At 42.5% G+C, this 22029-nt stretch overlaps 1 protein-coding gene across 1 annotated transcript; it reads right to left on the reverse strand.

Moving 5' to 3' along the window:
• Window positions 1-1370: 1370 nt before the first annotated feature.
• On the reverse strand, window positions 1371-14994 carry vstm2lb (V-set and transmembrane domain containing 2 like b; the record flags this gene model as incomplete). The annotated part of the gene is made up of 4 exons (XM_079748787.1): window positions 1371-1718; window positions 2226-2270; window positions 3593-3807; window positions 14877-14994. 4 exons carry the CDS (start codon window positions 14992-14994, stop codon window positions 1371-1373), a joined length of 726 nt encoding a protein of 241 aa, XP_079604913.1.
• Between the last annotated feature and the right edge of the window lie 7035 nt (window positions 14995-22029).

The following is a 22029-nucleotide window of genomic DNA, read 5'->3' on the forward strand; positions in this document are numbered from 1 at the left end:
CACGTTTTTAGAACAAAACACATCAAACGTCGTTACCAATTGGATTTGTTTCGGTGTCGATTAACTGAAATGGCTTTTGGCCTCGCGTTATCATCTCGAGTAGCCTACTTTAAAAGGTCGACAATCAAATCAAAGTAACGTTAACAAAAGCGCTTCTTTACTTAGCATGCATTAAAACTCTTCGCTGCTAGCGGATATCGTTCTCCTTGAGCTCGCAGGGCTCCATCCATCCTTACCACCTAACAATGAATGACTAGGCTTGGTTCTCTGAAGTTTATAACCTTCGCCATGTTCCACATTGTAAAGCCGAATTTAAAAGAATGCCCCTGCCGTTTGCATGAAAGAGGTGCAACATATTCTCACTTATGTTGTTATACCGGGTTTTAGGCTCATTGCGTCCTGTAATGTAAAACACATAGAGAGAGCCGAACATCACAACTTTTTGTCAAAGATCACAAATTCTTGACTTCAATAAAAATGACAGCAAGTGTTAAAGAATGGACATTCAATAGTGTTTGGTTTGTATTTTCTTAAATAATTTAAACAGAATAGGCCTATATGTTATAAGCATACAGTTTGGATAATTTGTTACATTCGGTGATGACAAAGATGAGCATTTCTATTTCACCAAACAACACGTATAGTCTAGTTAATTTCAAAATAAATACATACAAATACATTGACACCAAAATAGCTGTCTTAGCTTATATTTTTTCAGCAGCTGTTCTCCAAAAAAACCAAAACATTGAGCCATTTGACATTTGTTCAGAAATGTTATTTGAAAAGGAGAAGTGGAAAATGTCTCTTGAGCTCTTTTTATTAGTTTAAAACATTTTAGTTGGGATGGCCAAATATTTTGTCTTCTAAATTGTATAATTTCCTGTACTAAAACAGAAACACCATCTACCCTAATTACCCCTAGAACAGTACATGAGAAAGGAACCTCCCTGACACCCATAATTCATCTTTATCTGGTCATCGCAGACTTATTACAGTCGCATAATCATAGACTGCAAACTAATGCAAAAAATAACTAAAACACAAGAAAGCAAAAACACAAATTAAGGGAACTTAATGGACTTAGTGACATATTAGCATGCCCCTATTTGGCATTCAACAACACAGGCATCGAAACAAACTAAATTTCTACATGAGACCCTAATAACATCCAGTGGGTGTGTTTCGTTAAATAAACACAAAGGGTCCGGGTCTGGTCCTTCATGATGTTTTAAATGATATATGCAACCTTTACAGTGGAAACATCAGAAACATGCTCTCTCTCTCTCTCTCTCTCTCTCTCTCTCTCTCTCTCTCTCTCTCTCTCTCTCTCTCTCTCTCTCTCTCTCTCTCTCTCTCTCTAATGCACCAGCTTACAGCACCTTACAGTCCTCTCCACAGTCAGCAACACCACCACGACCACCAATGGCGTCTTTTCTGTTCAGCTCCTTCCCAGCCGCCTGGTGCCCGGGGTGGGCATGCAGGGGGCCCCCTGCCGCCTGGGGCCTGGAGGTCTGCTGAGCCCTGGAAGTCTGGTCCCGGTCAGCTGATCTCAGGCCCGGTCTGTGCGGCTCCACGCGGAGGGAGGCGTGGGCGCGGTGGTGCTGGGGCACGCTGCCGCTGAAGTCGATGACGCGGCACTCGTAGGTGCCCTCATCGGACGGCTTGACGCTGGACAGGCGCAATTTGTGGGAGATGTTGCTGCCGGCAACCTTCACCACCTGGTGGCCCCCAACGGGTGTCAGGCATTCAAGAGGATAAGCTTTTTTTATTTGAGGATTTGAACTGTGGTTCTCAGCAGATGCTGGAGGCTCAGTGGCACTAAGAGCTAAGGCGCTATGGCTACACAGGCGATACGCCTCGTAGTGACCAAGGTTGGAGTCCAACCTGCCATCCTATGCTGCATTTCATCCAATCTCACATCCAACCCAATTTCCTGTCCCTCCCCTGTCCATAAAATTAATACAAAATCAGAAAAAAAACATTAGTGGATGCTTCAATCCAAAGTGACTCGCATGTGTTTGATTGGCTGCCGAATGGTTCTTGAGCAAGATGCCTATCAACTATCTGAATGCTGATTGATTATATTAATAAATTCACCCTCAATTGCTTTTGATTAATGTGTCTGCTAAGTGGTTTCTTGCTCAAGGATGCAAACATATAATAAACAAATCAATACAAATAGTCTAAGCGCTGAAAGTCTAGGGCTTCTTAAAGTTTTGACTCACACTTATTTTGGTTGCATCCTTGGACATCTGCTCCAAAGGCACCACCTGCACACAGTTAACAAAGAACATGTTATGAGAAAAGGAAAGATTAGATGAGCACTGTCCACTGGCTTTATAGAAGCAGAGTTGTTTATACTTTAAAAGATAACATTATCAATGAGCTTTGCCGTTTTATATAACTGTTCTGCTCGAAAAACTTCCACAACATCAAGCCTTGATGAGTGTGTGTGTGCATACGAGGCAGGGAGGATATGTTTTAGTTATGTGAGTGTGTGTGTGTTCCTGAATAACTATGTGCACACATATATGTGTGCCTGTGTGAGTGAGTGTCTGCTTGTGTGTGTGTCTATGTTTGTATCCATGTGTGCGAGTGTTTGTGTGTATCTCCGTGTGTGTGTGTGTGTGTGAGAATATGTGTGTGTGTGTGTGTGTGTGTGTGTGTGTGTGTGTGTGTGTGTGTGTGTGTGTGTGTGTGTGTGTGTGTGTGTGTGTGTCTGGGTCTCTATGTTTGTGTATGTGTGTCAATATGTGTGCGTGCATGCTCCAATCTACTCAGATGAGAGTTTCTGTGCGGGGGCAACAAGGTATTCTTCGGGGTATAGGTATGAATAATGCAGGAGGAGAGAGACAGTGATTTAAAAAATCTATTTCTTATTTGGTGCCAATTATAGTGTCTCGAGGCGCAAGAGGGGAGTCTGAGTTCCCTCATGTTGGGGAAGCTAACATGTTTCCCAAATGCTAGCGAATGCTAATCAGCAATTATCAATGCCTTCCTGTGCCGCAGGCTCTCTGTTGTGGCTAATATTGCATGTGTGTCTCCATGATGCATGTGAGCAAGATGTGACTAGATTGGTGGGATGCAAAGTCATCCATAATAAATGATGCCTCTGTGTTCTCCTACAAAAAAAGAGTCTCTATTAGCCTAGAGTGGAGGAAAGAGAGGAGGTACAATCCAAATAAAAAAGGGTGAATAGGACAAATTACTGTAGTCTTTTAACCCAACCTGCTGCTTTTAAAATGGTATATAAAAGACTCTTCTCGTGAAAAAGAAAGATGATGATGTTTCTTTCTGATCTGTAAGAAACCTGTTAAAAAACATTAATTACATTCTAATTTGAATGAGAAGTGTGCTTTCATAGCGCTAACACGAAAGGCAATTTACTGCAAGATATACTTATTTGAATCCCCTGGCAGCACAACTAGACGCAGAAAAGCAGATCATTTCACGCACAGTGTTGCTCTGGTTTAAAGTCAAACTGATGATCATACTACTAACACTATGAATAACTCTTGGCCTTTTTCTTCTGAGGCCTGCCATTCACACATTCAGTCACATTGTATTCCAGGACCAATGTCCTGTTTCTCACCTGGTTGTTGCTGATGGTCTGGCCTGGCCGGCGTTCCTCCTCCTCCTCCTCCTCCTCCTCCTCCTTCTGCTGCTGCCAGCTCCCGTGTTTCTTCGAGTACCACCACTGGATTTCCAGGGAGTAGGACGGAGCGCCGGCCCCCCGGAAGGAGCAGGCCATCTCTACATCCTCCCCGCTCTGGGTGGTCGTGTCATGGGGAACCTCGGTGAAGATCGCTGGGGAGGGAGAGAGAGAGAGAGAGAGAGAGAGAGAGAGAGAGAGAGAGAGAGAGAGAGAGAGAGAGAGAGAGAGAGAGAGAGAGAGAGAGAGAGAGAGAGAGAGAGAGAGAGAGAGAGAGAGAGAGAGAGAGAGAGAGAGAGAGAGAGACATGAAAGCTGGTTATTTGACTGAGAGTTTGGTGGAAAAAGTCATGTTTTTGTAATCTATTCTGCAGGAGTATTCATCAAACTGGCACATGACTAATGTGTGGTATTCAGTGTGTCATTTGCACTTTAGGATAAGAAAACTCATGTGAAGCGAAGCCTAAGAAAAAGTACATGACGCGTAAAAGAAACATATGCCGTATAAAATAACGTTGCATCCGTTGTGTGAAGTAATAAGTCAAACTACTCGCTTTTAATTATTTTTGTAATTTGCATAGCCTCTCTGTAACTCATGTATCAATTAATACAAGCTTGATGTGTATGCAATTAAATTAGCCTGATTTGATTGTTTTTTAATGTAGATGTGAGAGTTTTCAGTTACACACACAAACACAGACACACACACACACACACACACACACACACAGCATCAAAAGCATAACTAGCTCTCCTAAGACAACTCAGACAGTGGCATCAGAATAGGTACACATAAAGACATAAGGTATAATCACAGGACGTGACATAAGATGCAGCGTCTGAAGATATAAATCCAATGTGTTTGATATGCAACACGGAGACAATAGGACACATCAACAACAGAATGACAATAATATAATAACGAACAGTTTATTCAAGCAGAGTACACTGCTTGCATAAACCATACAGGCAGTATTCTCTTCAGAGCCAATCAAACAAAATACAACATCATTATTATTAAGCATAACATGCAGACTATTAACTCATTATCAGGAATTAGATTTAGAGGAACCGGGTTAGGTTTGCTCCAGGATGTCTCCATGAAGGCTGCGGACATCGGGTTTCAAACCCAGAACCAAATGCAATGTAAACCCTTGAGACACATCAGAGCGAGTATAAATAACATGTCAAACATTACCATCAGTTCAATGCCAAATCCACCTTGCATAGACCGTGTTTTCTGTAGCATACTAATGAATCTGCTTCATGTACAACGAAGTAGCCCCTCAGGCCGTCCACGTAGGTTTACAATGCGTCAAAACCAAATCACAAGCCACAAATGGCATCACACTCCATTAGGCCCTCGATTATACAACTTCTAAAACATGCTCTACCCCTCTCCTGCCCTCTATTTCGCTTTCTTTTTCTCTCACTCTCCCTCTCTCTCTCCCCCTCTCACTCTCTTCCTGCTGATGGCTGTATTGATGTAATGACCATGTGAAAATATCACAGGCCTGCATGAGAACTACTGAACTAATAGATTTCTTTGTATTGCTTTTGTTAGCCTAATATTTGCAGGGCTGTGGACATTTAGGGTAATGTGTTAGAATCGATATTGTATTGTAGGGGAACGTCTCCTGGGGGTAGCAGGGAGATAAATTTAGGAGCTGCTAAATAAACGTCCCAATATTGGGTAGATAGATTGAATTCAAAAGGGGCAGTAACGTTAATAACATGGTATGAATACTAGGGAGAGGTTAAGACTGAGAGAGGGTAGGAACAACAGTGTGCAGCTCTACATAGTTTGATGGTGAACTCTCTCAGAGAGCAAACCCCAGCACTGCACTGAGTAGAAATAAAAAGTGTGTCATTGCTTTCAAGGAAAACCAATAGCACCAATCAACTGTCGTGCCCCCTTGAATTGATGGGAAAACACATGAAAATTAGCAGATTTTTATAATCACATTAAATCATAAAATACATATTTTGTAAAAAGAAAAAGTTGTACTCCATGTAGACCATAAACCCTTGATAACAAATGACTTTAATTTATTTATTTATTTAATTTAATTTAAATCGGTTGACAAAGGTACAAGTTGTGGTGCTTTTTATTCAGAGAAGCTCCCTGTTTACTTGTCCTTGTTTACAGGCCAGTGGTGGCCTCTTAAATATGGAGGCGACATTGACGAATGATCCAAAGGCCAATGCGGCGTCTATCTTTTTATGTCTATGGTTCATAGGGCTGGAGTGGTCAGGACAATTAGATTTGGATAGATCTTAATTAAAGTAAGAAGCGATAATACAAATTATGAAGAGATACAAAATGTACTATAACTATATGCCCATTCTAACTCTTACCCTATAAACATATGAGTAATAAAAAAGTAAACACAGCATGCAACCGCTGAATTCTATCATCAGGGACAAGTTTATAGAACATTACTCGTGCTTACAGAGGCATTGCATTCAAACTAAAATCACATCAATATAATTGAGGAATATTACATCTAGGTGTTTCTGTCTCGAGAGGATGGCCGATAAAAACACTCCTTTAACAAAAGCTTGAGTTTGTGCAAAACAGCAGCACACAATGTTATTATTAAATACACACTGCTCACACTCTAATTTCTGTCTCTAAAATCTTGCTCCCTCCCCTCTCTTTCTCCACTGCTCTCTCCTGCTGTACTTTATTCCTTCTTGTTATTTCCTCTTGAAAGACTGACAGATCCAAGGGCAAATAACAAACTCCTATCCTTGAGATCGGTGGATTTTGGTACACGGACACAGGAGAACATATTGTTCTCTCAGGGCTGTCAATCAAAACAATGACTCATAAGGGTCATGCTACAGTGCTTTGAGCTGGCTCTCTGTGCCTCAATATTTCAATGTAGGAGCTTAGTTTTGAATCATGGTTACTAGTGCCTGGCTCATTTATGACATGTTCAATATTTCTTCAGTGGCTGCCTTAGTAAGCCATGACTAAATATTTATTGTATTTAATCAGCTTTTTTTCCTTTAAAATAGTCTTTCTAAAATATAGATACAAAACAATCCAAGATACCTTCTATTGGCCGTGTCATTCCCTGTGTGTGTGTGTGTGTGTGTGTGTGTGTGTGTGTGTGTGTGTGTGTGTGTGTGTGTGTGTGTGTGTGTGTGTGTGTGTGTGTGTGTGTGTGTGTGTGTGTGCACATGGTTAATTGAGGACTTCTGGAGCTGAGCGCTACAAGGTCATTTCAGGGTTTTTTTTCAATCTCTTGCTGGGATGTGTGTGACGGTTCGTGTATATGTGTGTGTATATTGTGCGTGTTCCACGCCTGTTGCTCAGTAACAGAGACAATCTGATGTATCCGACTCCTCTATACTTCTCCTCATAGCGCTCTGTTGCTGTGCAGGGACTCCCAAGGTGTGTGACTGCTCACTGATCCTCTCCAGTGGTTCCATAGGGCCCCCAGCCCACGGAGCTATAGTGACTCAAACTCACATTTCTCCCCAACGCTTGGAAAGCATGAATCAAAACGGAAGACATCGCTCTGTACCCTGCATGCATTAAACATATCAGCCCAACCCAGTCACATAGAACTGCTGACAAAAGTCTTCACTTTAACAGCTGAGAGCTGCACGTACCTTATTGGAAAAAAGTTTCTGTATGAGAAATCGTCTCGATTGTTATATCTATATATGTCCTTGGAATATCTTAGCGGCAGAGGTGTGACAGCAACATCTGTCGCGCTGAATAGAAAATGTTGATGTCAAAAGAAACATGGATATGAGGTTTGCTGCTGTAGTGACACAGACACACGCAAAAGTAAACACATGAGTTCCAGCATTTTTGTAATTAAAGTTGATAAGGGACACAAGCACACACAAGCACGCACGCACACACATAAATATTTTTTCTTCTTTCTCTATTTTAAAGTGCAGTCAAGGGTTATGAAGGACCAGGATCTGCAGGAGCAAGTCCTCATTCTTGTGACCAGGTTCAGGCCTGCAAGGTCACTGCACTGCCATTCTGATCCCCAGCTCTGAGATGTGTGGTGTGTGTGTGTGTGTGTGTGTGTGTGTGTGTGTGTGTGTGTGTGTGTGTGTGTGTGTGTGTGTGTGTGTGTGTGTGTGTGTGTGTGTGTGTGTGTGTGTGAGTGTGTGTGTGTGTGTGTGTGTACAAGGTATAAGAGTAGAATATTCCTTTCCTGCCACTCTTCCAGGCTTTCCAGGGTGTGAGCCATTGCTAAATAATCATCTTTTCAGAAAAAGTATTCCAGGCTTGCTGTGACACAAACATACAGATATACATTCACACAAGCGGGCACACATGTACACAGACACAGACACACCCAAGCATTCACTCAAGCACACAGACACAGGCACATGCACACATAGACGTTCATTGTGTCTCCAATCACACCAGGCAGTCAGAAACTGCAACAAAAATCAGAGAGAAAGGTTGAGTATCTTTTCTTATTCTGAGCAGAAGGAGAGTCGGACCTACAAAGGTAAAAACAAACACTGTGAATGTATTTAAAACAGTTTCCCACGGAAATGTTCCGTTAGCCTTTTTTTTTTCATCTTTTTTTTATGCAAGAAATGTAAATGCTTTATAACATAATGCTGTTGCCTCTTCAATCAACACTATTTTATTTTGTATGAAATCAAACGATTTTGTCATTCAATACGTCAACTGCAGTTAGGGTTATTATTTAACATACAATGCAGCTCACGTAAATGTACATTCCTCCATATCTATTTCATTGTGTTACATCAACTGTTCAAAGGAAGACAAACATAATGAAGCTAGCATCAGTACTATGCCACCACCATCGATGGATGTTAAAACCTTTGGCTCAAACTCCTTCCTGCTTGGTTGGCTCTCACTCGTCCTCCTCCTCCTCCTCCACCTCCTCCTCCTCCTCCTCTTCCTCCTCCTCCTCCTCTCTGTCTTGGCCTTATTGATCTGACACTTGTCAAAACGCTTGGCTTCGCAGATACCCTGATCCATGCCCCTGTGAGACAACAGCGAGTATGTCAATGGAAGACCCAACACAGTCTGCTCATAGAATATTCCAAACGGTTTGGTTGTGTGTATTAAACAAACCATACCCAATCGATGCAAACATATTCACCGCTTATAAATGTTGGCATGATGAGCAAAACATGCGCCTTGCGATATCGATAAGTAGTGACTCCCCTCGGAGGAGGCTGAAGCTACTGTTCATATGACGGATGTGTTTGCCTGCCCTTGCCATTTCTAAGTATAGATTTTCATAAAGGGACTACTGTCATAATCCACTTTTAGAGGTGGTATGTGAGGCTTGTTTTGATGCAAGCACACAGATTTAAAAAATGTGCCCCTGGGTGTAGTTTTAACTGTGTTAGCTCACGGGCAGCAATATATTCAGGTCCAAAACAACAAAGGGATGGCTGCTGGTGTGGTGGTAGGCCTATCCACTGAAAACTCATTAAAGATTTAAGACGAAAGGATAGAATAATTAAATAAAGAGAGGCTGAAGTGTACAATATCGAGGAAATGAAGACACACAGCTTGAATCCAGAAGTAGACATTGCTTCAATCAGATTTTCTGTGAGTGCCATGCAAACGGAGATGGATATGTTGCAAGTGGCACAAAGGTGGATGTGTCATTCTCTCTGTCTCTCTCCTTCTCGCCCTTTTCTCGTCCACCCGTTGGGATGCTGTGCTCTGTAAGAATTATAGAGGGCTAACTACAAAGAACTTGAATCTAGTCCAACTGTTGAGCAAACAAAGAGAGAGGGAGAGAGAGAGAGAGACAGTGAGAGATTGTCGTCTTCTTGTCTTCTGAACCACTCAAATCAAACAAAAAAAATATTTTAATTATGTTTCCTTGAATAGTTATTGATGTTTATGTTACTTTGACCTTTGCATTCTGGAAGCACGGTTAACCTATCCTCTTCATATCTCTCATCAATGAGCTGTTCATTTCAAAAACAAATAATTTAGAGTTAGATGCTTAATTTCTTTGCAAATCAATAGACGCTGTGAAAGAAAGGGCAACACACACACATAACTCTAACAAGGAAGAACACACCAACTCACCAGTAGGTAAGGCGTATGTGTGTAAGAGCAAAGAACAGGTCAAGGGTATAGATAGAAAGATGGGGTTTTGAAGAGGGGCTCAGCTGCAAGCTATCAGCTGAGAGTGCTATGGGGACTCCATCTCCAGGTTAAGTACAGACATCTCTAAACTGAAGAGCAGTAACACATCCCCACAGAGAGGACAGCTTCTAAAATGGTAGTTCCACAGACCAGACCTTGGATGAATAATCAAAACTAAAGTCTGATGGCGGATGAGCTCAAATCTGGCTGAGTGGGGCGTTTACCTCTTGCTTCTAATTTGTTAAGGCCAATCATGTTGCTTGAGATCTGTATGCGCATAATTGGCTAATAACTGTGAACATAAAACCGTGACAGCACTAGTCAACTGTAAAAAAGTGTCTGCAAAGGTTTCATATCAACTCTGTGAAAACTTGCCAATGTATAAATAATTGTATTAAAAGGCTCTTTTGAAAGCTATATCCACTCACCCTAATGCGTTTTACTTTGGTCGAATTTCCCTGTAATGAAACAGGAAACAAGGCTTAACTCTGCCCCTTCCGTTTTTAGTTTCCAGCCCAGGCCATGTGCCGTCTCCCCCCAGATATTCGGTTGTAACATAGAGGGTGGATCTGAGATTACTAAAACGAGGACTATGACTCCTCCATCAGTGATGTGGAGACGTTGCTGCCACAAAAAGCCAGCAGACCTGATTCCCACGTCAGAGGCCAGTGTGTGTAGTGCCAGCAGGTACGATAGGTCTCACTTATTTGATGAATGCTTTTAATAACCAGAGAAGCCCACAGGATTACGGTGGGAAACAATAAGCAAGGTTTCTTTATAACAAAGATTAGTCCTACTGCAGATATTCTTTCCGATCTTAAAAGGCTTAAACTCAGACTGCAGATATTAAAACCATTGGAAGTTAAATCATTTCAGTGCGTGGCAAATATCAACGCCTTTCTTAATTTGTAGGGCGTCTTTTATTTTACAATGGCAATGAACGCTTACCTCAATGTTAATAATGACCTTGCAATGACAGAGTCAAAAAGTTGCACAATCCATTAACGGCATTAACTGATTAATGTATAGCCTAGTTTCAAATGACTGGAACAAAACAATTTGAAATAACTACAACCACAAAGGAAACAACAAACCGAAGAGAACTCGGTTTATGCAGTCTGTTTATGTGGCGGAAAGGCGGGGAGGGGGGTGGTGAAGACGACGGTCCTCTCCTTGAGAGGGAGTAATGGCCTTACTTCACTCTCAGTTCAAGGTGGAAGGCAGAATAATGAAATACAAAAGGTGTGGGTAATCAAGTGAGAGCCCGTCTGCCTGGTACGGCTGATGGGCCGGGGCTCCGCGAGTGCATTTCTCAAGGCCCCAGGGACGGAAGCTACGGCAGGGGCCTGTCCCACCTTCCCCACCCCACACACGCAGACTTCAGGGCCGGCTGGGACGCCACCGCTGAAGGTGACACCACGTAGCGGAGCTTGGGGGCCTTCGGGCAAGACTCATAACGTCTCTCTCTCTCTCTCTGGCTCTCGCTCTCTCTCTCTCTCCCTCATGAACGTCGAATCTCATGCATTTGTAAATAGAAAGGATAAATTTTGCTTACAAATATATACAGAAAGGATCATTTCCAATGATGCTCTATAGGGGTAACCACATGCAAATATATACTATCATGCAACTGACTATGATGTCACGATCAGTGCTAGCAGGGCAGCAGGAACACATAGGAAAGGACACAAATATATACATATATATATATATATATATATTTATTTATTTTTAAAACTGACCTACAAGGGAACAAAGAAAGTGAACTGGTGTACAGGTCTATAGGGAGAGACTGTTGAGGGATGGAGGTGTAGGTGGGAAGATTGACAAGGGAGCTCAGGTGAGGGGAATGAAGTGATTGCCGATGGGAGTGGCAGGATCAGTGAAGCAAGGGGAAAAGTATAATGACATCTGGTGGACAGGTGGAGAATGGGAACTAAGTAACCGAAGCAAAGAGAGATAGTATGAAAGATGACTTACTGACCTACTCTCTCCTATATTTCTTTGTTGAAACTGCATCACTCTATAGATATATTTATATAGCAAATAGATAACTCCCAATGTTTACTATGGGCTGACCTCTGTATTTTAAATTTCTTAAAATAAGTTTCTTGGAAGATATTAAGACCCTAATTAGTCAACTAAATCTTGGCATCTGAGCAACATCCCACCAGGACTCACTCCTATAATCTTGACAGGCCAACACACTTTCATCCAAAGCGACTCATAGTGAAGCCAGGGATCAAACCAAGTTGGCTCCATGTGGCTTGTCTCAAAAATACGACTATTGATTCACATCTTAAGGCTGATGGTTGGCCAAATCAGAGTAAATGGGGCGATATACTTTCTAACTTATCATGTTGCAAGGGGCGGGGATCTGTAAGCTCATAATTGGCAACACAAACTCAGCAGGCAGTAGCAAACTTTAAAATAGAATCTGAAAGGTTTTAAAAGAACACCATGTAGAATTTATAAGTGTAAAAATATGCTTAATACAATCCGGTTACGAATAGCCTCACCCACTCACAAATACACTTATCTTAGGTGACATATCTTGGTGAAATAGACAGGAAACAGGCAAGGCATAACTCCGCCCCTTTCAACCTACAGTATATATATTCAGCCCAATACTACCCTGCCCCTCATAACATCTGTCTGCTCTCGAAGGACAATCAACAGCCACCAGACCCATCCGTCTCCGGTGCTCCACCACCACACTGCTAACAAAACACTCTCTCTCTCTTTCTCCGTCTCCTGTCTGACAATACGACTACCAACAATACCTCCACTGGCTCCACATCGGATCCACGGTCTGAATGAGAACATCCCTTCAAGTCAAAGTCAGGGGAAGAAGGAGGGTTGTGTTGCCGTGCACTGGAGACCTTGTATATAGAGGTGATGGTGGGAGATAGGAGATACATGGATAGGTTATCACAATGTGCCTGATAATGACACACACACGCGCACACACACACACAATCACTCACCGGTTGATACACACACGCTTACACACAAATTCCCTGATTTTATTACTCATCACTCCCGTCATATGATAATTGTAATGTATTTATGTCCAGCCCCACAAACACACACGCGCGCACACACACACACACACACACACACACACACACACACACACACACACACACACACACACACACACACACACACACACAGGTATTGTGTTCCCACATCAGTGATAGTGTGCGGGGGGGGATTGGGATAGCAGCCAACTGTGACAGGGACTAACAACTCTTATCGGAAATAAACAAGCATCTAAGGAGGGTTTCTCTGGACCGGCGCACATAAGAAAGGGTCCTCCGTTCTACATGATTCTCTCTCTCTCTCTCTCTCTCTCTCTCTCTCTCTCTCTCTCTCTCTCTCTCTCTCTCTCTCTCTCTCTCTCTCTCTCTCTCTCTCTCTCTCTCCTCTTCCCCCCCCCCCCCCCCCCCCCCCCCCCCCCCCCCGCCTGGGGGGCAATTCATCACCAACCTGGCCAACCCATGCCTGGCCACAGGAACATCTGGTGATAACGTCACAAGAAAACAGCTGCTCTTGTTTCACAACGATAGAGAAACATTGCTTGTTATGATGTTTAGCTGCAATTTCAATGGGTCTTTCAAATCAGCAGCTTAATTCAATCAAATATTTGCAGGTCTCTTTCACAGCGAAGTCCCATTGTTGTATATCTCTGCTCTCTGTACTGGTGACTCTACGCCTATAGTCTGAGCGTTGGACAAACAGCAGTTAATACCCTATTTAATTAACTCCCTCTGGATGCAGGGTACTAATTGATTTTCTAACCTGTCGAGGGAAGCTAATCCATTGCAGAGCTACTCTGTACCCAAGTTAAATTGAACCAAAGATACAAAGTTAAGCAGAGGCCGGCTCCTGGGACGGCCGGTGGAGACACGATGATGAAGTGGTAATCACACACTTTTTCATTGAATTACAGTAAATCTATCGGGGGACTGTAGAGCGAGAGAGAGAGAGAGAGAGAGAGAGAGAGAGAGAGCTGCAGTGGTGTGTAATATGGAGCATGGTCAATATGCGAACAAACTAATGACAACAAGTCATTGTAACCCTATTATGCTTTCAACATTAGCCGTTTTAACGGTATACTAAAAACAATCTGCTTTGGTGCGTTCATAATGGTTGTCAACAAAATAATAAAAGCTGTGGAGCTGTGTCACATGCATGACACAGTGAGTGTTTCAGACTATATCCGGAGGAATGAATGCAACCCGGGCATGATTTTCACCATAGCAGGGGACCAAGGAATTGGTTAGAATTAAATAATTGGATCAAAAGGATCAGATTATTCATGGTGCCATATCCATGTAAAATATATATATATATATTTATACTCTCTACAATCTCTCAAAACTATTTTCCATCAGCGACATGCTTGCTCTGAGAGAGAGACAGAGACTATATTTGGATGAACCACGCACATGCCAAGCACACAGGCGTGTGTCCCAAACAGCAGAAGTATTCTGTTTTCAAATGGACATAATGCACTTCATGCATATCAGCCAGGAGGGTTGGCATTATGGGAAAAAATACTTTGGAGAGATATTGTTTGCGTTGCAAAAGTTACAGAGAAATGTCAGTTTTATTTAAAATGTGCTGAGATTAATTGTTAATATACTTTTAAATTATAGAAAAGAAAACATACTTTTACGACTTTGTTGTTGACGGTTACAATTGAGAAAATAATTATCATAATGTCTCAAAATATCTTGTATATATGTAATATATCTATCAAGTATTTTCACGCAGGTCACACATGATGTAAAACCCTTACTATAATATTTCAGATGAAAAAGAGAAAGCATATCTATGTATATAGATAGACATTGGATAGATAGATAGATAGATAGATAGATAGATAGATAGATAGATAGATAGATAGATAGATATTTGCAATGGTCTATTGGTTAATCATTTGATTAACATTGACGATTTGCATTACAAATTGTAAGTACAACACATGATGTAGTATCATAACTCCGTTTGGTACTTCATTTGAGTGTTAAACATACACAAATAAGTAGGCTAACAATCGATTGAAACAAAGAAGGTGTTTATAACTTACCATTTCCAGTGAGGTAGTTGTCTACTTCGCCAAATCCAACAGTCTTGAAAGCGGTGTTAATCTGAACATAAAGCCCGGCGTAATGCAACATCCCTATCATCACTCCAAACGCCCCCATTGCTTCAGATCCTATTTCGAGCGATATATATATAAAAAAAAATATCACATTGGGAGCAGAATATCAATAACTTTTTACAGCCTTTCTAGTTTGAATAAGTCTTCAATGAATAAGGCAATCCCAAAAAAGTAAATTTGATGCGCGGTTCTCCGTTGACAACATACTACAGCAACCGCCGCTGGGAGGTTTCCTCGGCGCGCCAGTGAGAGAGGCGGATGGAGAGACCCAGCGAGACAGGTGCTCGGGCTCTATGGTGAATTAGCTGGGCGGAGTGATCCATAACGCTATGTTCGACAGGCTACCTTTCTCTGTAAAGTAGGCCGTAGCTCGAGGCAAGGACCATCCCTTTCACAGATCAGACAGCTTTAATCAAGTTCGGTTTATCTAATCTCATCTGAAACCATCGTAACAAAAATCAACTTTTTTTCCCAATGTTTATTCAGATTTGCACTACTTTCACTATTCCGCACAGAGAGGGGTTAGTGTTAGTGTAGTTTAATACCTGCACGCTAAGTAATTTGTTATTGGCTTTGTATTACGAGAGAAACGGAAGCCATGCAGCTTTGTGTACAATGCTGCTGCCGGGGAAATATATTGACCAAGTGAGCAAGATAGCGGACATCAGTCTTACACGAGCAACCCCGGGGATCCGCCATACATCAACCCCAAACATCTACCGGCTACAAACTGTTTCTTCATAATCAGGCTGTTTAAAACAGCTGCGGCTGCTACCCGTGTTTTCTCCCAGGTGTGGTTCATCATGTGGGGCGTCCCATGGACATCATTAGACCATGTACGGTGTTGGTCGTTAGCCATGGGTTACTAATTGGGGAGAAGGATTATGGCGCCTTGTTATTTTCTCACATTAAGCGAAGTTTAGTTTGTTTAACAAACAGATCCTGGAGGGCCCTGTGTGGATGATGGCAAACAGCTACAGATTCTGTTTTCATGATATTCGTGTTAAACAAATGTGTCAAGCACTATTCGTTTTTCTCCAATTAGGTGCACTGTAGCTATCCTTTCTGGCATTTGATAAGAAATAGAGTTTATATTAATTAATTACTAATTACAAATCAAATATATAAATGAAAATTAATTGAATTAATTTCCCTGTTCTGAATTTAAAATATCAATCATTCATCGCATAGCAACACAAACTCAATCATTTCGGCTGAAAGTCTTCCATGAAGGCAAGGCAACTGCCTCTATCGCATATAGACATTTAACAGAAGTCGTCTTGCCAATTATTTTTTTTCCTGTGTGAAATTAGTTTTTATCAAAGGGGATCCTCTCCCTCTCTCTCTGGCTCTCCTGCCCATCAGGACTCATCTGGGGAGCGGAGAGCGTGAGGGGACACAGGTGGTCCCATGTCACCCCTTCAAAGCGGGGCGAGGGAATTTGAAAAAGATTCATGCGCGTTGATGCTTTTACGATGACAGAGTGGGAAGAAAGAACTCAAACCTCTTTCACAACGATCTACAGAAGAATGGCTGAAAACCCTGGACACTTGACCTGAGTGTATTTCCACATTAACTTTTCCAATTACTGCCATGGCAGGCAGGGGGTCCTGAATGATCTGCAATGACCCATGGAAGTCCGGAAGAGCCTGGAAGGTGGCATGAAGGTAAGAAGCCCCCTGAATGACCCAGCAGCATCCTGGAAGCTCTGAACTCTGCAGCTCCCCGGTGCAGCTACCTCCCACTGCCATCCAAGTGTGCTTGTTTGTATATATGTGTGTGTGTGTGTGTGTGTGTGTGTGTGTGTGTGTGTGTGTGTGTGTGTGTGCGCGCACATGTATGTGTGTGTGTGAGTGTGAGTGCGCACACGTGTGTGTGTGTGTGGGTGTGGGTGTGTGTGAGTGTGTGGGTGTGTGTGTGGTTCAGTTGAACGGAGAGTCTGTTGGAGGTAAAATGGAGGAAGTGGACGGGAGTTGGACTCCACCTGAGAGTGGATTTCAAAGCCAACAGCTTCCACTGGGGCTTCATAACATCCATAATTTATAGAGCTCTCTTTGACACGGGGGGGTTCTTTACCTTGCGCTTGAAATACTAAAACACAAGCGCCGATGGTGCTTAAAGCACACTTTTGCAAATAGACACAATGTGAACGAAGATAACATTGTGCTTTACTTAGACACGTCTGTGTATTGACGTATTGGGTCAAACAATGCACAATCTTCCCAGTGTCATTTAATTAATCTTAAAAATGTCAACCTGGCTTTAAATATATCTTGGTTGTGAACACGATAGAGCACAAATTCACAGAGTGATCTCGAGTAAGGTTTTGAAAAATGTAACACATCTGTTGATGCTGGAAAGGAAAGTAGCAATGAACCACATAAATAGCTTCTCTCTGTTGCTACCCTACTGTGTTCTCATTTTTAGCGATCTCCCCCGTTCACCTCGCCTAACATTCAATGTCTCCATCTTAATATGTGGGTTCGTTAGTGCGCATAAAATGCTAGCCTCTGAAACAGCTCATGAATAATGAATGAGGCCCAAACTCTGAAGCTGTGCAGGGTATATCCAGTCGGCCACAATAACAGCTTTAAGGACAGGCCCATGCGTTTGAAGTATCGTGATGTTCTGCCCGGATGTTCTGTCCTTCACACTGCTTATGCTTTTTGTTTTGGATCCTTTCGCACAATCTGCCGTGATGTAGTCTGAAGGCAGCGAAGGGGCCTGAGGCAGTTTTTATCATCCCCTTCTCCCGTCTCCCTCGTCTCTCCACTTTCGCTTTCTTCTTCGGCATTTTCCTCTTTGAAATGGTGAAAGCCTTTAGCGTGTCAATGAGGTATTTTTTTTTTGTGAGTTACGGGGTGTAAGAGGCTTTTTGTCTGAGTGGTGATGTGGCATGTCTCCTCTCTGAGAACAGTGTCTCTCCTCTAGGGGGGTCAGGTTAGGGATAATGTGGTCTATGCAGCAGAATAGGGAAACTTAACAGCGTCTTCCATGTGATGCTGTTCTAACGCACCAAGAATTAAGTTTTCAGGGACTTGGAAAATCAAACACACCTTAGTGTACGATTCGTATCAGGAAGAAAGATACACCAATGAAACCCAACCTCACAGTAGAACAAAGAGGAAATAACATCCAGAACGAAAAAGTGAACTTCAGTTGAAAATTCAATACTTTGTCAAACAATACTAACTTCTAACTTTTCCCAGCCGTTCCATCAGTTTTCCAGTTGTCCGGTTCCTCTCCTCTCTTCTGTCTCTATGCGCCATCTAAGTGGCCATTCAACAGAAATCACACCATGGGCCAAATCTCTTGACTATTTTCTGGTTCACTGGCCACAGCGCCCTACCTCCCCCCTTCCTCCTCTCCATCCCCCACCTACTCCCCACCCCCCGCTCCCAGCTCCACCAGCCACACACACACTGTTCCCCTTCTGTGCCTATTTCCAACTGGCTGACTGCAGCAGAGGAGCAAAGAGGCATTTACAAGCAGCTGCAGCACACTGGCACATTAGACGTCAATGTCATTGGCCTACCGTTTGTTCTTCTGGAGCTAATGTTGCCTGACAGAGGCATGCTGGGATACACACAGAGTGAGAGAGAGAGGGAGAGAGAGCAGACAGGGCCGATAATTGTATTTTGCATCGTGTGCTGAATCGGTGGCGTATGAGGTGTTGAATATCCAGCCATGTGGATTCAGCTCATCATCAGACGTCCTTTGTTTGGACCCGTTTGGCTGAACTGTAATTAGGTCCTTTATTCAAAATACATGTGCGGTATCTAGCGTTGGGGATAGGCCTACATCATGTGCACCAGTATACAGGGGGGGAGAAGAAAAGATAAGAGGAGATAGAGGCAAGGGGGTCTTCTAATGGGAATGTCACTGCGCTCTTATTTTGAAATGTTTTTGAAAAAACATTTGCATATTCTTCTTGTATTCAAATGATAGATGGCAGTTTAATTTGTCGGGCCAAAATTCCGGAAAGTGCTGTTGAGTGCTGTTGAGTTAGTCAGTTAACACCATAGTCTGTACACTCCTGCCATTGGAACCGTAAGGAAGAACCTGCAAGATCTACTAGGCCTGACTCACGAGCTGTACTGCGATGTGACCTATGTTCTGCTGTGGGTATGTCTGTGCTTTGGTAAAAGCCATTACAGTAAGATCCTCACAGTTTATTCTTTAACACAGCTTTGAAGTGTGTAAAGTTCATTTGTTCAAGTACGTAATTATAGTGTTTAATCACAAAGTGTCTGGGGAAATAATAAGGTTTTGGAAAAAAAACAACACTCTAAAACAATGTCTGTTTACAGTAATTGCTAGTCTGCAGTGAGCAGGACAAGCACTTAAAAGATCCATCCAATCCTATTAGCACATGCGGTGTTAATACAGCAACTGTAATTCTCTCACTCGAAAGAGGCGGCATACATATTTTACAAACAGAGCATTTTCATTTCAACACTGTGGGACAAGAAATCTGACAACTTCTTTTTAATCTTTCGCCAATTTTCATTTGTTCCTCAGGCATTCTCTCTCTCTCTCTCTCTCTCTCTCTCTCTCTCTCTCTCTCTCTCTCTCTCTCGGGTCCACTTCAATAGCACCTTTTCTTCCTCTAGCAGTGTGTAAGAAGGGACCTGCCCTTCGCTTAGTTAAATCAAAGCTATATTTAAAGAGACACCACTCTGGCATATAGTAGCATAAGGGATTAGACTACATCCTCCATTTAATCATACAAACCATTACCTGCTCTATGATTAACTTGCCTGGTGCTATTTTTCAAAAGCGTAGTAATGCCATTAATGGCATCATAAAAATAAAGTTTGAAAAATAAGAAAGGACTGTTTATTTCACAAACATAATTTATATAAATAGTTGATCATTCATTACTTGGACGTATGGCATCATTTTAATATGATAATGATTGACCAGTCAAAATGAAAGTTAACATATCTTATCTTCAGTTTATAAAGTGTATTTTGTACAGGTATGGTTGGACGGTGACACTGTTTATTATAATCTTGAAAGGAAACTATTCCTAGCCAAATCTGGGGATTATTGCTTCATTCATATAAAGCCCATAGTATGGGTGTAGACTTTGTGTCCTGTATACTGTAAAGCAACAGCGCAACTGAAAGAAAGATAACTGTGTTTGAGAGGGTTGCGTGGGTAGAAACAACAAAGCAGTGAGAGTCAACTGAGGCAGCGTTGTTTGCCATTTGTACCACACGGTGTTGCCGTTCTGGTGAGCAGCAGTGTCTGCCCTCTGAGCCCCTTCATCACACAATCTGTCCTCATCTCTCGGGGCTTTCAGGGACAACGTGTATCTCTGTGTCTCTGAAGACATACACTCACCGATCAAGCACAAGTCATGCTCTAAATATACGTTTTGACATGTGGGGGAAGGCCCATGGACGACCGTAGTGTGTTGGTTTTTAGCGAGACATTGGCAAGCTCGAGATTCAATTAATCAGTTTATTTACTGTTTGCTGAGTTTTTGAGTAGTTAAATGAGAGAATGGAAATGTTGTTAGTGAGGATGTGAATCAGGATATTTCCCTCTCTTGTTGACGACTCCATGAGCCAGCAGGGTTTACGGACATGCACACAGCTTGCTTCAACAATTGCTCTCCATGTGCCATGCTTTTTGGAGCTACTTCATGCGTTCGTATGAAATCAGATTATATTATAAGCCAATTTTACAATATCCCGAGGGAATATGAGTGTGGCTGTATTTTGGACACATCCAATGTCTTTCAACACTTAAAAAATATGGGTTCTATTTGAATATAAAATAGTATTTCACCTAACAAACCCAACTACCTGAAAATAGAAAAATAGGCTTTTGGTTGTGAAAGTCAAAGTGAAAATATGTTCTCCTCTGTTCATGTTTTCTCGTGTGCTCTGCGGTGATGAAACCACTCTCATGTATTCTCCTCTGCTCGGCGCTGATGAAACTCAGTCTCATATTTGACAGCGTTTCAGAAAGGGTTTGTCACAAAATGTCCTCCTTCCGGCTCCATGAATGCCAAATGGATCCGTTTGGAATTCATTTGTGTGGGCAGCTACTAATTACCATCAACATAAACTACAGTTGTCATGACAACACTCGTATACGTTGCCCTTCAGGAAGAAAATCAACACAGTGCCTGCTTTCACATTTTTTACTGTAATGGCTCACACATAAGCTTTCATATCTTTGTTTTAAGTTACATTGCAGATGTTTTTTTTCAATGGCTCTTATCTTTCTATCTTGCGTCGGCGGTTATCTTTTCCCCGGTCGGCTTTGGCCAGGGAATGAGGTTTTCTATTTACACAAGGATCCTCCAATGCTCCACAGACATCAGAAAACACACATAAACCAAAAATCAATTCTCGGCACAATAAAGGCACAAAAAAAAGAAAAGAGGAATCAGGGTTGGGAAATTGTGAGACACATTCTCAAGTGTGTAGTGCTCACACCCAGCTTTGTACACACATCCACACACCTATGCACATCCACACACACTTGGCGCACCTACGCACGCACCTAGACATGTACACTCACACAAACACACACACACACACACACACACACACACACACATACACACACACACACACACACACACACACACACACGCACACACACACACACACACACACACACACACACACACACACAGTTCAATTTGATTTGGGAAAGCGTGGCCAGAAGCTTTCCTTTATTATATGGTTTCATGGTTGGCCCTGCTAGCCCAAATAAACTGTCCTATGCAATATAACCCCCCCCCCCCACCCCCTCACCCCCAGAGTATTCATGTGTCCTGTGACCAACAAGCGTCTGTGGCCAATGGACTGGGAGACATACAAACCTGCGTAGCAGCAGATCGTAGTGCTGGACGCTGTGTGCTTTCTGCTGGAGGGTGAGGAGGGAAATGGGACAGAAACAGGGTGCTGCAGAGCCAAGTTATATCGTTTACAGGTCTGCTGCAAGCTGATGAATTTCTGTCTATTCATCTGAGATGAATAGGTGTTTCTTGGTGACGTAGGAAGGGGTGGAGCTCGTCTTCTGCAGCTCCTGGGGACCTGGTCTGATCTCCATC

The sequence above is a fragment of the Pollachius pollachius genome, assembly GCF_949987615.1.
Source record: "Pollachius pollachius genome assembly, chromosome: 12".
Classification (NCBI taxonomy): Eukaryota; Metazoa; Chordata; class Actinopteri; order Gadiformes; family Gadidae; genus Pollachius; species Pollachius pollachius.